At 42.1% G+C, this 17,685-nt stretch overlaps 1 protein-coding gene across 1 annotated transcript in view; it reads left to right on the top strand.

Moving 5' to 3' along the window:
* Window positions 1–16,686, top strand: part of trappc11 (trafficking protein particle complex subunit 11) — a 37,740-nt gene extending 21,054 nt beyond the window's left edge. Inside the window, exons 22-30 of the mRNA XM_062990022.1 lie at window positions 67–188; window positions 1,787–1,906; window positions 1,995–2,060; window positions 2,214–2,370; window positions 2,474–2,585; window positions 3,370–3,461; window positions 3,820–3,953; window positions 14,232–14,399; window positions 16,232–16,686. Of these exons, the coding sequence (XP_062846092.1) occupies window positions 67–188; window positions 1,787–1,906; window positions 1,995–2,060; window positions 2,214–2,370; window positions 2,474–2,585; window positions 3,370–3,461; window positions 3,820–3,953; window positions 14,232–14,399; window positions 16,232–16,273 (1,013 nt within the window). The 3' untranslated portion in view covers window positions 16,274–16,686. The remainder of the gene's footprint in view (window positions 1–66; window positions 189–1,786; window positions 1,907–1,994; window positions 2,061–2,213; window positions 2,371–2,473; window positions 2,586–3,369; window positions 3,462–3,819; window positions 3,954–14,231; window positions 14,400–16,231) is intronic.
* Window positions 16,687–17,685: the final 999 nt, after the last annotated feature.

Consider the following 17,685-nt stretch of genomic DNA (forward strand, 5'->3'; position numbering starts at 1 on the left):
CTGTGTACAGATTAATGCTTCACAGGAGAACTCAATTGATGGTGTGCTTCTGTCTCACTGTTTAAGGTCAGGATGCAAATCTCACACAAACTACCTACGTCACACTAAACAGCTCTGAGGTTTGTGACGACGCCCATCCCGCCCTGCTTACTGACATTTCTATTGGGGATTTACAACCAGGACAGAAGGTACACACCTTATAACACTATACTTATGCTAAGTTAATACACTGCTTACAGCTCTATTTACACTATTACACTTAAATCATGCAGACTACATTACTGATTTGATACAGGTCAGCAATTGGTGTGGCTAAAACAACAGGTCTGCCTAATTGATGCCGTATGTTGTGCATCGACATTACCAATCTAAGCTGGCATGCAGATTTAATCATTTACATTATAGAACCATTTCATACACGCACCATACTATACATTCAAATCATTCAATGTACTCTAACCGAGCACTTTATTAGGAACACCTACCTGTCTGGTACCTACATTCATCAATTATTTTATAAGCCACATTTACAATACAGATGAACGTTGTGGGTATACAAATGCTGTCTGTATCCCCTCTTATGTCCTTTTGCTACATTTACAAACTTTTTTGTTTAACATGAGCAAAAAAAAACAGTTATAAAAAACCCAAACTTTATATTTGAAATGTAAACAATTTAGTGCCCTATAAAATGGTTGGCTGTTTTGAAGCTATTTATGAGAATTCAAATGTAAAAGTTCAATCATTCATTCATTGTCTGTTTTACCACCACTTTATCCCAGTCAGGTTTGTGGTGGGTTTGGACAGAACACCCCAGACCATTAAAGGGCAGAAACACACACAATGCAATTGTTAGTAGTTCCAATTGACCTGACTGCATGTTCTTGAACTGTGGGAGGAAACCGGAGCACCCGGAGGTAATCCACACAGTGACAGAGAGAACATGCAAACTCCACACAGAAAGGACCCTGGAGGCCCTTCTGCACCACCGTGCCACCCGAATTTAAGAGTTTAACCTGAAAAATGACATGACACCATTAAAATGGTGGGGCCCAATGTAATATCCTTTCATGGGGCCCAAAATCCCTGGTAGTGATGCTCTCTCGCTCTCTTTCTCTCTCTCTCTCTCTCTCTCTCTCTCTCAATTTGTCTATCTGTCTAAAGAGAAAGAACATTTCACTGCCAGATAGTGACATGATATTCATTTTAACTGGCTCTTGCTTAATAGTTCATGAGAGCAGCACGATGGCTCGGTGGATAGCACTGTCACCTCACAGCAAGAAGGCCCTGGGTTTGATTCCCAGGTGGAGCGGTTTAGGTCCTTTCTGTGTGGAGTCTGCATGTTCTACCTATGTCAGTGTGGGTTTCCTCCGGAACTCCGGTTTCCTCCTGGAGGTGTATTAAAGATACAAAATTGTCCATGACTGTTTGACATTGAACTGATAAATCTTGTGTAACCAGTAACTACCTGTCCTGTCATGAATGTAACCAAATTGTGTAAAACATGATGTCATGTAAAATCCTAATAAATAAATAAATAAATAATAGTTCATGTATTTTTCTGACGGCACAGTTTGAATTTAGACATTTGACATGGCAGTAAAGCCCATGAGCTAAAAATTCCATTATGGCCAATAATTAGAATTTAGCTTTTTAAAATCAGTATCAAAATTGTATACCAGGTGGGCTTTATGCAGGGACAAAATGTTAGAGGCTTTTAAATGAAAATGTTGATAGATCTCAACATAGTTCACATGTTGTTTATACATTTCTGGCTGATTTTCAGATTGAGAAGAAGCTGTACATTCGCTGTGTAAGCACTGGCTCCAGAATCCTCCTGTTTCATGTCTCTTATGCAGTGAGCACCACAGTGGAGGGCAAAGACATCACATGCAGGTGTCACAAGGTGCGACCTAAAGCAAATTTGCCCCACTTTTGTTACTTGATTTGCTCTGTTTTGAAACTTTGCTCAGTACTTTGTGGTTAATGTTTAGGATGAAACGGTCAGTGTTGACGCTGTGGTTCCATTTGAAGTGGCTTTCAAGTTTGTGTCCACTAAGGTATGATGGATTCTTCATAGCTGAAGTTTTATAATCAATATTGAACATGTATTCACATGCAGGTTAATTAAATGCTTTATGTCAAAGGTGAATATTACTCCTAGTTCTTTTATCTGTAATCAAAAATAACCTAATACTGAAATCACTGTTTAGTTTGAGCACCTGGAGCGAGTGTACGTGGACGTGCCCTTTCTGCTAATGACAGACATTTTGAGTGCATCCCCATGGCCTGTGCATCTGGTCAGCAGTGAGCTGCAGCTGGCTTCAAACATGACCGCCGCCGATCAGCCTCAGAGCCAAGTGGAAGGAGGTAAGAGGACAGATGTACAGAAGATCAGCGCTCTGTGTCTAATTTCCTTTACTGTTGTGTTTATAATGGCTGCAGTATTTGGTAACTGTGCTGTTTGTTGCAGTGGTGCTACAGACTGGGGAGTGTGCCAGCGAGTGCTTTAACCTCAAATGCCCTCCTCTTCAGAATGGTACCAGCACAGTGGCAGCAGGACACTACCTCATCTCATGGAAAAGGTCTGAACACACACAATGTGAAATGTGATTCACCACAAGCTGTCACACCAAATATCTGTAGACATACTGGGTGTGTCTAAAAACCTAGTGAGCTGCCTACCAGTGCAGCTGCCTAAGTAAAGAGGATTCTAATAAGACATTGAATTTATAAGCCAGATTATTTAGATGCACTACTTAGACAGCAATTATGACAATTAGGCCACCACCGTTTTTTCTTTCTAAGCTAACAGTTAGCCTAAGGGAGTTTTTCCTTGCCACTGTCGCCCTTGGCTTGCTCAACAGGGTTTTTTGGTCTGTTGGTCCTGGATTCTGTAAAGTTGCTTTGAGACTATGTCCATTGTAAAAATCACTATACAAATAAATTTGACTTCACTTGAGGCCATTCAAACCAATGGGCTGAGGCTGCACAACCTGCTAGCATTTGTAAAAAAACTCTGTTGGTTGCTTCTCATTCTTCCGCCATATTTGTAGTTTTTTGAGAGAGAGGTTGTGCTGCACTGAATGCTGGGAAAGCATCGGATGCTCCCTCGTTATTCAGTCAGATTATCATTGGAATTAAGGCATCTCAGTAGGCAGCATTTTAAGGTATCTAAGAATTCAGACAGCCTTCTTCTCGGGACTGCACATAGATGACTAAATGACTTGTCATAAAATGTAATATTTATGTTTGTTGTCTAAGTGACTGCAATTTGTCTGCACTTATTACCAAACTGTATGTTTATCCTCCTATATTTGGAAACCCAAACTAAGAGCTGAGAATAAACTGTATGTTCTTGTTTTGTAGAAAGTCAGAGTGCACTGAGACACCAGTGGTTAAAACGCCTATGGTTCTCCCTCATGTTATTGTGGAGACGATCCCTCTGTATGTCCATGCTGGTAAGTCAGATCATCTTAAATAAACATGTAGCTTGCTGAAAATTTTCTAAAAATAATGCAACTTTACCACAGCCAAGTTAGATCAGATTAGAGAATTGATATTGGTATTGATCTGCATGGGGGAAATTCAAGTGCTAGAGCAGCTCCAGTACAGAGTAAATACAGTTAAAGATAGAGTAAATTAATAGGGTAAAATAAAAAGAAAAAAATTGACTAATGTATAAAAATTATGACTCTATGACTATAACATTTTTTGGAGTACGTTCATTGTTAGCCAAGCTAATTGCAGTTGAAACTTTCCTTGCACAGTATTCCATTCTGAGTAACATTTCTTTTTTCCTTACTTGAATGGGTCCAGACCTGCCCTCGTTTGGTCGTGTGAGGGAGTCTCTTCCTGTGCGGTACCACATTGAAAACCGGACAGGGCTGGTCCAGGATGTGGATGTTTCTGTGGAACCCAGCGAAGCCTTTATGTTCTCCGGACTCAAACAGGTCAGTGTTTAAAACTGTCCATCACAGCACTGAATAGCACAGCACTACACAGAACTTCAGACACACCTATTGCTTACAAGTGCATCTGTTTTAATTAAATGCTGTGGAGGAACTTCAGTGGCCAGCATAGAGCATAGGGTATTAAATACCCCATTTCATAGATTTGGGAAGAACTGTAACATTAATTGTGAGTAAGGCCTTCTCATCCAACATCAGTGCCTGAACTTGGGCAACTCCCTATAATCGCCCACAGTTTGGAATGGAATGTCAAACAAGCATGTGATCATGTGTCCTTAAAATTTTTGCCATAAAGAGTCCATTCCACCTCACGCCATTTCCAGAAAAGTTGGGACACTTTGTAAAAATGCAATAAAAACTGTAATTCCTTAAATCACTTGAACCTTTATTTAACTGATGAAAGTACAAAGAAAACATTCTTAGTATTTTCACTGACAAACCTACTTAATTTGTGTACATGTAACAAACGACAGAATGCGCCCATGTAGCACAGCAGGATATTCCACTAGCCCACCAGCGCTGGGATTCTAAATTTCTTGAGTTCAAATCTCAGCTTGGCTACCAGTCTGCTGGGTGCCCCCTAGCAGCAGACAAAATAGGCCACTAAAATCCACTAGTGGGAAAAGACTGGACTAAAAAGGGTGGATCTTGGACGTCAGTTCATGACTCTCCATGTGTGAAACTAGCCTCACTCGGGAATCCACAGAGGCATGGGCGAATAAAGGCCTCAGCGACCGATGTGACGTAATTGCGGAGAAAGTGAACAACCAAGGACATTGCGCAGGACAGGCTTTGCTCGCCCTGTCGCACACATGGAAGCTGGGCGAGCTCCGCGGATGACGACACGCCGCAACAACGCCTGTGATTGGTCGGTAAAAGAAAGGCATGCCATGAAAACAAACATGGATGATTTTGAGGAGCGTATCAACTGTGATCATCGCTTTTCGGTAGTCATAGAACTTAAACATCATCAATGTCACAGCGTCACCTGCAGCTGTGGAGCAGACGCGACAGGCAAAACGTAACCTCTGAAAGTATGCCAGCTTGTAAGCTCGCGAAGGCGCGTTTGGCTTTGTGCAACGCTCGCGGACTTAGTTTAGCAGGAAGTAGGCGGAGGCCTTAAGAGGGGGCCGGTGGACTGTGCACGTGTCGGAGGGAGATTTGTCAGGCAAATATACCCTCCTCGGACATGATCGTGGTCTCCAGCAGAGGAAGACAAACTGGCTTTGCTAAATTGGGAGAAAAAGGGCAGAAAAGCATAAAACAATCTAAAATAAAAATACAATGTGAAGCCTGCAACTCACTCAAAAAAGTTGGGACAGAGACAAAATAAGACTGAGGTTGTACAAATAACACTGTTCTGAAAGGTTCCATAATTAGCAATTCAATCTGTAACAAGTAAGGTCATCAAGGCTGAGTATTAATGGAGCTTTAACCAAAGACTTGAGGTTCGGGTAAAATAAACTCTCTATTGGGGACTCAGTGGCACTTCACTACTGTTGATATCCAGGGTTGAATGCTATCAACTGGTCGGGCATCTACAAATGTGTACATGGTTGTTTGTAAATTGTAAAGAGAATACAGCAATGATTACCTTTCCACTGTCAGGATATACATGAATAAGCTCCAAGCAACGTAAGATGTAAAAATCTGTCTGACAGGAGATAAAGTCTGGAATGGCTGCGAGTACAGCAAAGTTTGAGTGGCCAAAAATCTCCAAGGGCTGGTTAAGTTTTGGGGACAGAGCATAACCAGAAGTTGTTTTTACAGTTTGGCAGACTTACTCCCATTTATCCTTTGTTAAACCAGCACTTTGTGGATAAGAATAGACACCCCTGGCCTAGATAAATTTTTACCCCTGCACTGCACACACATGAGCCAAAACAATATGGCCACCTGCCCAAAACAGCTCTGACCCACTTAAATAGACTCCACAAGACATCTCGAGGGGTTCTGCGTTATGTTGTACCAGTTACATTACCAGCAAGCTTTTAATCTTCTGTACAGTACATCCAGGTGTCTTCTCTTCCTCGAGTAAACGATGCACATGTGCCTGGCCGGCCACATGATATTGAAAACAGGACATGTTGGGCCAGTCGATTTTCTTCTATTGTTGTGATGCCCAGTTCCGATGTACCGGGTGTCCCTAAAGTCTGGACACATAGGAAATATAACTAACTATATGTTTACTTAAATACACACACATACATATTGCATCACAAATAGTGGAAAACACATTGAAGATTTTTTCAATGCATTTTCTCCCCATTTTCCTCCCGATTTAGCACACTCAATTTGTCTTCCGCTGCTGAGGTATGCCCGATTGCATCCGAGGAGAGCACGTCGCTGTACACGCCTCTTCCGACACGTGCACAGCCCTCCTCTTCTCGCCCCTGCATTCTGCACATCCTGCATCAGGGTCCTTACACAGCGTATGAAGATCCCACCCCGCACATAGTCCGGCCCCCACCCTGCAGATACGGTGGCCAATTAGTATCTGCTGCAGGCACTGCCAATTGTGCCCGCCAGATGGCGCCCAGCCGACCGGTGGCAACGCCGAGTTTCAAACCGAGGAGTTCAGATGGTGTGCTAGCGGAATATCCCGCTGCGCCACCTGGGTGACATTGAAGATGTTTTTGATTAATATTCTAATGAAATAAAATGTTGCTGAATGTTTTGAAAATATGCATTTTGCCTATGTGTCCAGACTTTAGGCACATCCTGTACATATAGGCACTCGGACAAGAAATGATTCACGTACCAAGCAGGGTGGCACAGGATGCTGTCAACACGCTGTTCGGAACAGAGAGCATTTTTAAACTTGTGAAGTTTGTCATTAGTGTTATTAAGTGCCATCATCTAGCTAGGGAATTGTTACTGTTGCATAGCAACAACTCTTTTGTTGTAGAGCTATGTTTTTGTGGCAGGTATTGTCAGTATTAAAGCGTATTTAGTATAAAATTCCACAGCTAGCCGCTAGCACACCAGAGCTGGGATTTCGAATACATCTTCAGTGGATTCGTTCGTGAGCCTAGTTTCGCGCATGGAGAGTCATTAACCTACCCCCAGGTTCCTCCAACTCTGTACAAGCACCATGAGATACTAACCAGGGTCCTTATACAGCGTCAAAGACCAATTAAGCACTGCCAATTGGCCGACTGGTAGCAGAGCTGAGATTTGAACTCGAACTGTACATTCTGATTGGCTAGCAAGAATGCAGCCCTGTACACAGAAGGGTCCGATGCACTGTATATTGACACATCCCCTTCATCACCAGCCTTAAAATGATCTGTGGTTTAAACCACAGAAGATCTTCTGTTGGTCCATGCCAGACACCATAGCCTTCATGTCTTCTGGCATAGAAGTCTTTATGCTAAGCATATCTGTTGCATTCACCACATGAACTACGAGTACCAACCATCAGCACAGCATTTAATATGCCACGGTGAGTGATATATTAAATGTTGGGTTGATGATGTGTATACTGTGCAATGGTAAAAAATGTATCTAGGCCAGGGGTTTCTATTCTTATCCACAAACTGCTGATGGGGGTGCTATCCACAGATTTCTGGTGGTGTAACGGAGGATATCTGGGAGTAAGTCCCCAAAACCTAACCCACCAGCTGTTACCCTTGGAGATTTTTTTTGGCCACTCCAACCTCGCTGTACCTTTTATCCCCGGTCAGACCAATTTTTTACATCTCACGTTGCTTGGAGCTTATTTATTTATATCCAGTGGAAAGTGGTAACCATTGCTGTATTATCTGTTCCTTCTAAATAGTGATTAATGAGTTTAAGAGTTAGACATGTGTATCACCTCATATTTATACCTCAGTAAAAAAAAAGAAGTGTTCCTAATGGAGGTAAACTTTAACTCTGTCTGAAAACCCAGTGAGCTCCCTTGCTGACTACTGTTTACTTAGGCTAGGGTTATACTGTTCTGGAAGGTTCCACAGTTTTTTAATTGGTAACAAGTAAGGTCATCAAGATTAAGTATAATAATCTTCTACCAAAGGCTTGGGGTTTGTGTAAAAAAAAAAAAAAAAAAAAAAAAAAACTCTTTATTGGGCACTTGGTGGTGCAGCACTAAAGTTGGTATCCAGGGTTTGACCCCCTAGAGGTGTTATCAACTGATCGGACATGTACATACAGACATGGTTGTCTATTTTTGAGGGTTCGATCAAAGGCTCTGTCTGAAAACCCAGTAAGCTGCCTTGCTGCCTACTTAGTACTGCCTACTTAGTAGAGAGGATTCTAATAAGACGTCAAACTCATAAGGCAGTTGTTTACAGCCTGTCTGCCAGTAAATCAGTTGCCAGTCCTGTAAAAACCAGGCAATTCCTTGAATGCTTATTTGAAATGATTTCCTTGTGGGCACTGAATCAGACACAGGTGCACACGTGGTCTTTAGATAGTGCTCACTGAAGTGTTGTTTTTCCCTGCACTGGTAAATGATCCATTCCTAACTATTTAAGAAGAAAGCACGGGCTAATGCTAAACCAATTACCAATGACAAGACCAGGCATTGTTTCTGTACAGCGGTAAAACTGGTTCACTCTTAAGGGCATTTTTGCATCCATTCTCAGACTTACTTAGACTTCTCAAAAGACCCACAGATGCCAGAAACTATAGATGATTCGAAACCTTTCAAAATAGTTTGAACATGTCAGCACTGCCTTACCACAACAGCTGACGACTGCTACGTGACCAACTGCTGGTAGCACCTACAGTGTGAACACTCCAGACAAGAAATGATTCACATCCCGAGCAGGGTGGCACAGGATGCTGTCAACACTCTACTCGGAACAGAGCGCATTTTCAAACTTGTGAAGTTGGGCAAGCCATAGCCTAGTGGTTAAGGTACTGGACTAGTAACCAGAAGGCTGCTGGTTTGAGCACCACCACTGCCAGGTTGCTGCTGTTGGGCCCTTGAGCAAGGCCCTTAACGATTAATTGCTCAGACTGTATAATGTAACTGTGATGTAAGTCGCTTTGGATAAAGGCGTCTGCTAAACGCTGTAAATGTAAATGAAGTTTGTCATTAGTGTTATTAAGTGCCATCATTCAGCTAGGGAATTGTTACTGTTGTATAGCAACAGCTCCTTTGTTGTAGAACTATGTTTTTGTGGCAGGTATTGTCAGTATTAATGCGTATTCAGTATAAAATTCCACAGCCAGCCGCTCAGGTGGCACAGCGGTAAAACACGCTAGCACACCAGAGCTGGGATTTCGAATACATCATATCGAATCTCAGCTCTGCCATCTGGCAACAATGTTGTTCATCCAGGGAGGGAGTCGGATAGGGACCTCATAACTGATGCAATTACGACCTCTGTTAGCTGATTAAAGGCGCCTGGAAGGTCCTGGGTTCGATCCCCAGGTGGGGCGATCCGGGTCCTTTCTGTGTGGAGTTTGCATGTTCTGTGTCTGCTTGGGTTTAATCCGGGTGCTCCGGTTCCTCCCACAGCCCAGAGACACGCAAGTGAGGTAAATTGGAGATACTAAATTGTCCATGACTGTGTTCGATATAACCTTGTGTGAACTGCTGAATCTTGTGTAATGAGTAACTACCATTCCTGTCATGAATGTAACCAAAGTGTAAAACATGATGTTAAAATTCTAATAAACAAACAAACATTGATGCCATCTGCACAGAATCGAGGAATAATGCGATCAGGGTGTGGCTCTCTGTGCACAAGGCTGATCTGCATATGAACTCGCCTCGTGCAGGTGAAAAGATGCAGTCGGCTACTGCACACGTGTCGGAGGGGGCGTGTGCGAGTTCGCTTTCCTCAGTTGGGGCGGGGGTGAGCACCAGTAGAGGAAGCATAATGCAATTGGGTAAAAAATTGGACGCACTAAAAAAAAATCGGGAGAAAAAGGGAGAAAATCCATTAAAAAAAATTCCACAGGCATTCTCTAGCCACACCACAACAGCTGATGTTTCAACCGAGACAGGAAAAGAGCTCATTTTTAAACTTGTGAATTGTTTATTTCTAGATTTTTTCTTTAATATTTACCACATGGCGGGAAGCCACGTATAACAGGTGACTATTGTTTTCTTAGGGAGCCTCTGTATACTTAAATGCAAAGAGACTCCGATAAAAAAAAAAATGGGTAAACAGGTTTTATAGAGTTCAGGTAGCGCAATCCTTTCTTTGTATATCAACCGTGGAGAAGTGCAAGGCAGGAATACCCTGGACTGGGTGCCAATCCATTGCAGGGCTTCTGTCATCGACCCACCTCCAACATAGTCAATCTTGTCTGTGTAGATACCCGGCTGGTTGATCGCAACACTGCTATCTGGGTATTCGAACCCAGATCTTGGCACTGGGCTAGCATAATAGACTACTGCGCCACCCAAGCACAATATAGCTCTTTGGCAAGGATTTCCAACTTAAGTCAAATTGCTACTGCATTTGTAATGTCTCCGCATGTGCATTACATAGGGCAGCGTTTCCCAACCTTTTTTGCACCACGGACCGGTTCCATATAAGATGTAATTTCACGGACCGGCGGGGAAGGGAGGATTTCATATTATTTAATAATATTGCTCACAGACTTTTTAAAATGAGCTGTTTTCGCTGCAACGAGACGCTGCTCCCACAATAAGACAATAACGCCCGAAATAGAAGCAGTAAAAACTGCTTTTCTAGCCATCTCTAATTATTCATTCTTTCTGTGCAGCCCGGTAATAAATAGCCCAGTGGTTGGGGCCCACTGACAAAGGGTAAAGCGTGATGACATGTACACCCATTTATATTTTAGGCATTTAGCAGACGACTTTGGACTTACATTACAGTTACAGTATACAGTCTGGGCAATTAAGGGTTAGGGGCTTTGCTCAAGGGCCCTACAGCAGCAGTGGTGGGGCTTGAACCAATGACCTTCTGATTACTAGTCCAGTACCTTAACCACTAGGATACGGCTTGCCCAGTAGGTAGTGAAATAGAGATTTGGAGTTTCATTGGAGGTTGATAATTAACAAGGTAGGTCTGCTTTCTACCAGTCACATGGAACTTCCTACACTTCAGGGTTTAATGCTCTCCTGGCATAACGCAACCAGTGACCTTTGCCTACTCTGCCAGACTTTTTATTAAATCAGCAATAACACTGACAAGCGCTGCACTTAGACTGAACACCGATTTCACAAGCACGGGTCAACGTTCCTTACGGTCTGAGCTAGACATTGCAACAGCTTTTGTTCCCACTGTGGATGTGTTTTCAGACGGGATCTTAGAGCGAATACATGAATGCTTTGCAATGTCAGTACACAGACGGCACTGTTTTGACCATCAAATATACAATATTTACATTAACTGAGAACTGAGTGTGCAAAGTTGAAACTACATTGTAACAAAGATAAGATAAATGGAAAGTATTTACATTATGAAACGTTTTCCTTCAGTGGATGCTTTAATCCAATCATGTACCCTTGTTACTAAAGACAGTGCAGGCAATTGAAGCTGAAGGTCCTTGCTCAGGGGCCCAACAGTTACAAACTGGCTGTGGTGGGACTTGAATCTTCAGGAACCTTCAGTTTTCTAGGCCATTTTTTTAACCACCAAGCTATGACAAACGTGCCCCAAAAACGTCACTTGGTTAAGGAGACACTGTTTGATTCTGTCCCTGTTCCACTTAAAGTTTTCATCAGAAGCTAATGTGATTCATGTCACCCAGAGATGGGGACTCGAGTCTGCGACTCAGGGTCGCACGTAAGTCGCACACACAGCGACTTCAGACTCAACTCGGACTCGTTTCAAATGAATCGGACTCGACACGTGACTCGCAAAAAATGACTTGTGGACAACAGAAGTTGCGTGTGACAATTTTATATATATATATATACAGTGGGGTCAAAAAGTATTTAGTCAGCCACTGATTGTGCAGGTTCTCCTACTTAGAAAGATGAGAGAGGTCTGTAATTTTCATCATAGGTACACTTCAACTATGAGAGACAAAATCAGAAAAAAAAATCCAGAAAATCACATTGTAGGATTTTTTAAGAATTTATTTGTAAATTATGGTGGAAAATAAGTATTTGGTCACACACAATCAAGCAAGATTTCTGGCTCTCACAGACCTGTAACTTCTTCTTTAAGAAGCTCTTCTGTCCTCCACTCGTTACCTGTATTAATGGCACCTGTTTGACCTCGTTATCTGTATAAAAGACACCTGTCCACAGCCTCAAACAGTCAGACTCCAAACTCAACCATGGCCAAGACCAAAGAGCTGTCGAAGAGCACCAGGAAGAAAATTGTAGACCTGCACCAGGCTGGGAAGAGTGAATCTACAATAGGCAAGCAGGTTGGTGTGAGTAAATCAACTGTGGGAGCAATTGTAAGAAAATGGAAGACATACAAGACCATTGATAATCTCCCTTGGGGTCAAGATCTCATCCCGTGGGGTCAAAATGATCATGAGAACGGTGAGCAAAAATCCCAGAACTACACGGAGGGACCTGATGAATGACCTGCAGAGAGCTGGGACCAAAGTAACAAAGGCTACCATCAGTAACACACTACGCCGAGAGGGACTCAAATCCTGCAGTGCCAGGCGTGTCCCCCTGCTTAAGCCAGTACATGTCCAGGCCTGTCTGAAGTTTGCCAGATAGCATATAGATGATCCAGAAGAGGATTGGGAGAATATCATGTGGTCAGATGAAACCAAAATGGAACTTTTTGGTAAAAACTCAACTCGTCGTGTTTGGAGGAAGAAGAAGAACCCAAGAACACCATACCTACTGTGAAGCATGGGGCTGTTTTTCTGCAAAGGGGACAGGACGACTGATCCGTGTTAAGGGAAGAATGAACGGGGCCATGTATCCTGAGATTTTAAGCCAAAACCTCCTTCCATCAGTGAGAGCATTGAAGATGGAACGTGGCTGGGTCTTCCAGCATGACAATGATCCCAAACACACCGCTCGGGCAACGAAGGAGTGGCTCCATAAAAAGCATTTCAAGGTCCTGGAGTGGCCTAGCCAGTCTCCAGACCTCAACCCCATAGAAAATTTGTGGAGTCCGTGTTGCCCAGCGACAGCCCCAAAACATCACTGCTCTAGAGGAGATCTGCATGGAGGAATGGGCCAAAATACCAGCTACAGTGTGTGCAAACGTGGTGAAGACTTACAGGAAACGTTTGACCTCTGTCATTGCCAACAAAGGTTATGTTACAAAGTATTGAGTTGAACTTTTGTTATTGACCAAATACTTATTTTCCACCATAATTTACAAATAAATTCTTTAAAAATCCTACAATGTGATTTCCTGGATTTTTTTTTCTCATTTTGTCTCTCATAGTTGAAGTGTACCTATGATGAAAATTACAGACCTCTCTCATCTTTCTAAGTAGGAGAACCTGCACAATCAGTGGCTGACTAAATACTTTTTGGCCCCACTGTGTGTATATACTATATATATATATATATATATATATATATATATATATATATATATATATATATATGATCCGACATCATTCTGATCGTGTCATTTTCTGCTCTCTAATAACGCTTCGGCCGTCTTAACACGCAATGGCTAAATGTTCCAGCCAGCTTCCAGCGTAGTGATGAAGCGTCGCTCCCTACTCCCTACTTTAAATTCAAATCTCACTTAAAATGGTGGAATACGTGTAGTCCACTACACAGTAACAGATAATGTGAATGGAACACTCCTACAGAATTGGCGCTAATTATTGAAAAAAATGCTTTCTGAGCCAATCAGACCTTCTGATTTTAATTGTTAGTAAGAAATGCTTTTATTTGATGTGTCAGTGAAACGCTTGATTGGCTTTCTAACGAGTTCGTGTTTTACTTCACGACTGGGAAAAGTTTGGAGGTTTTTAATTATAAGCACATTTACAAAATAACGGATTATATTCCTAATGGGACACGGTTATAAATTTAATAGCATCTGGAAGAATATAAAGCTAAGGTAAGCAGTGGTTATGGATTTTTTGCTGTGTTTTGGATTAAGGCACGAAGTAAAACGGCAAAATACAGTTGCGAATCTGTTGATTTTAATCTGAACTTACATATTATTTGTTTATTTCTACGCTACATTTCCAATATATATTTTGTGTATATAATATTGACTCGTGACTCGACTCGGACTCTAGCCTAAAGACTCGTGACTCGACTCAGACTCTAGCCTAAAGACTTGTGACTCGCCTCGGACTCATATTTTGTGACTTGTGAACATCTCTGATGTCACCATGGAAGAAACCCAGCTGAGCTTTGTGGGATTTCTGTTTTGTGTCTAGGTGCGGATGAGGATCTTGCCGGGTGCAGAGCAGGAGATGGTGTACAACTTCTACCCTCTGATGGCTGGATATCAAAACCTTCCTGTGCTCAACATCAACTTGCTGCGCTTCTCCAGCATCTCCAACCAGCTGCTGCGCCGCTTCCTCCCCACCCGCATCTTCGTCAAGGTAAGTTCTCCTATTAGTTCCTATTAGTCCTAATACCAACTCTTGTCCTTCTGTCCTCAGTCCAGCAAGACATCTCCTCATGGAAACGTTTGAACACTTCGCTCAAATAGCATTCTGTACAGGAAGCAACCGTCCACATGTGACTCTTTAAATAGCTTTAAATAATTTATATTTAGTAATTAAACAAGCATTCTCCTTAAAAATCAGTAAGGCATGGAGTTTAACCTGAGGTAGTTACAGTGCTTTGAAAAAGTATTTGCCCCCACCTGATTTCTTCTATTTTTGCTAATTTGTTACCTTTAATCGTTTCAGATCTTCCAATTACAGTGGTACCTTGTAACTTGACGTCCCCTAAAGTCTAAGTCTTTAAACTAATTTGTACCCTTAAACTCAACGTTTACCTTAATTCGACGTGTGTGCGACTGTCGCTTTGTTCAGCGCTTGATTTGAGCGGTGTAGTAAGACGTCATCAACGAATCTGCATTCGTGTGGAATAACAGTCAAATCCACTCTGAAAGCATCCACGTGTATCTGTGTTTAGCTGGATTTTTTTCACTGTTTCACTTTTAAACTTGTGTTGCAGCTTGGGGTGCTGAGAAATTGTAAGAATCACTTTTCCAAGAGAGTCTAAAACACTCATTGTTTAAAAAAAAAAAAAAAAAAAAAAAAAAAAAAAAAAAAAAACCTTAATGTGACTTAATGTATTAAAAGACCGACACAGGAACACTACACCTCTCTTAATTATTACTGCTCATAAGTTCTCTCCACTAATGAAATTCCTCCCTCGTTGTTTTAGTTCAACAAGTCACATTATGTTTTGTGCACCGTCACACTCCGTAAGAATTAACAGCACAGCCAGCGCAAAAGCAGTTCTGACGCTTCTCATGTGAATGTGCCTTTACTGAATGGAATACGGGATACCAAGGTTAAGCATCTCCACGATTAAGAAGCATAAAAATGGTGCCCAGGTGGCGCAGCGGGATATTCCGCTAGCCCACCAGTGCCGAGTTCAAAACTCGTCGTTGCCACAGGTCGGCTGGGCGCCATCTGGGGGGCATAATTGGCAGTGCCTGCAGCAGATACTAATTGGCCACCGTATCTGCTGGGTGGGGACCGGACTATGTGTGGGTGGGATCTTCATACGCTGTGTAAAGACCCTGATTGGCAGAAGAGACATCTGTGCAGAATGCAGGGGTGAGAAGAGGAGGGCTGTGCACGTGTCGGAAGAGGCGTGGGCAGTGACGTGCTCTCCTCGGATGCAATCGGGTATACCTCAGCCGCAGAAGACAAATTGAGTGTGCTAAATCGTGAGGAAAATGGGGAGAAAATTCATAAAAAATAGAAGCATAAGGAAACAATAAAGAAGTTAACAGGTTTCCCAAACATCCTTATGGAAAAAAAAAATACCTTAAAAATAAACACCCTTTAAACTCTATGCCACTCCCAGAACCAATTGACATCGAGTTTCAAGGTACTTCAATTTAAGATAAAGACAACACAAGTAAACACAAACTTGACAGTAAACAGCATCAGCATACATTGATAAGTTGTCAACAACTGAACTACATTCTGAGTGATACATTCATATTTTTAGTTTTGTTACTAGTCAGTTTGTGGTTTACACATGCAGGGTTGGATTTGTCCTGATGTGACCTTATTTGACTTTTTGCAGAAGTGTAGTATGTCACAGGAAATAGTTTAGGTACTGATTAGAGGAAGTGAAAGGATTTGCAGAAGCACATAGTGCCAGTTATGAATATTTTTACAGCCTACAGAGCATTCTCTTCTGTTTCTTCCTGAGCCCTTATCTTTTTTTGTTTGCTTTTTTGCAGCCTCAAGGGAGAAACGGAGATGCTTCTATTGCAGCTGCTTGAGAAGTGTGGTGTGAAACGTTCCTGCATTTTACACTGATCTGGGAGCAGTTTAGCAGGTTCACTTTACAAGGTTGATTGACAGAATGGAAGGTGAAGCTGTTTGATTAAGCTGAAGAATAACTCGCCACTTTTAGTGATTTTGTGTTTGGGATTTACAAACATTCCTTTTTTGACTGGAAATCCAAAGTGTGTCAATATACTGACTAATACGTGTGTGTTACTACAAATAGATTTGAGTTGGTTGAATTAAGCTGCTCAACATAAACAGCGCTGGAATGGTTGCATGAACTGTTGGTTCATCGTTTTCACCTTTTTCCTTTTCTTTATTTTTAAAAATCTCAGAACTAAAACAGTTATGTAATGCAAATCCATAAGTAATATTAATAATAAATGCTTACTGCTGATTTAGAAAAGAGTATATTGAAATTTTACTGAAATGCACACACACACACTCCTAATACTAATGTAAAATATGAGTTTGGATTTGGATTTAGGCTCATTTGCAGCAGCTGACGCTTTTATCCAAAGCAACTTACAATTGTGACCGAACACAATTCAAGCAGAAATTTGAGCAACCTTCTGTTCTACTAGTCCAGTACTAACCACTAAGTTACCACAGCCCAGGGTGGCACGGTGGCTCAGTGGGTAGCACTGTCGCCTCACAGCAATAAGGTCCTGGGTCTCAGTCCCAGGCGGAGCGGTCCAGGTCCTTTCTGTATGGAGTTTGCATGTTCTCCCCGTGTCTGCGTGGGTTTTCATCTGGGAGCTCCAGTTTCCTCCCACAGTCCAAAAACATGCAAGTGAGGTGAACTGGAGATAGAAAATTGTCCATGACTGCGTTTGACATTAAAGATCTGAACTGGTGAATCTTGTGTAACCAGTAACTACGTCATGAATGTAACCAAAGTGTGTAAAAGAGATGCAACCAGATGTGAATTGGTTACCCCTTAGTCTGCCGTCGAAATGCTCTACTACTGAGCTAAACCCTATTGTGCACCAATTTATCTTTTTAGGTTGTTGTAGCCGTGTGTTCACGAGCTGGTGAAGACCTTGTCTGACTGGCTGAACATTTGCAATAACCTATCAAGATTACACAACTTTACAATCTTTATTAACGTATGCTACAGCACATTGTCATTTTTAATAGTGACGTAGGGTGTGTTCGAAAACCTAGGGAGCTGCCTTGCTGTCTTAGGGTGTGTTCGAAAAGCTAGTGTGCTGTCTACATAGGCAGCATTTTACGTCATCCTGTGTGCGCTCCCGAGAAGGAGGCTGTTCGAAATCCTAGATGCCTTAAAATCCACACTTCTGAGGCATCTTATTATTTCAATGTTTTTTTGGCTCAAGAACGAGTGAGCATCGAATGCTGCCTTAGTGATCAAAGCAATCCCAGCATTCATGGCTGACGGGGC

This window comes from Trichomycterus rosablanca, chromosome 1 (assembly GCF_030014385.1).
Source record: "Trichomycterus rosablanca isolate fTriRos1 chromosome 1, fTriRos1.hap1, whole genome shotgun sequence".
NCBI lineage: Eukaryota > Metazoa > Chordata > Actinopteri > Siluriformes > Trichomycteridae > Trichomycterus > Trichomycterus rosablanca.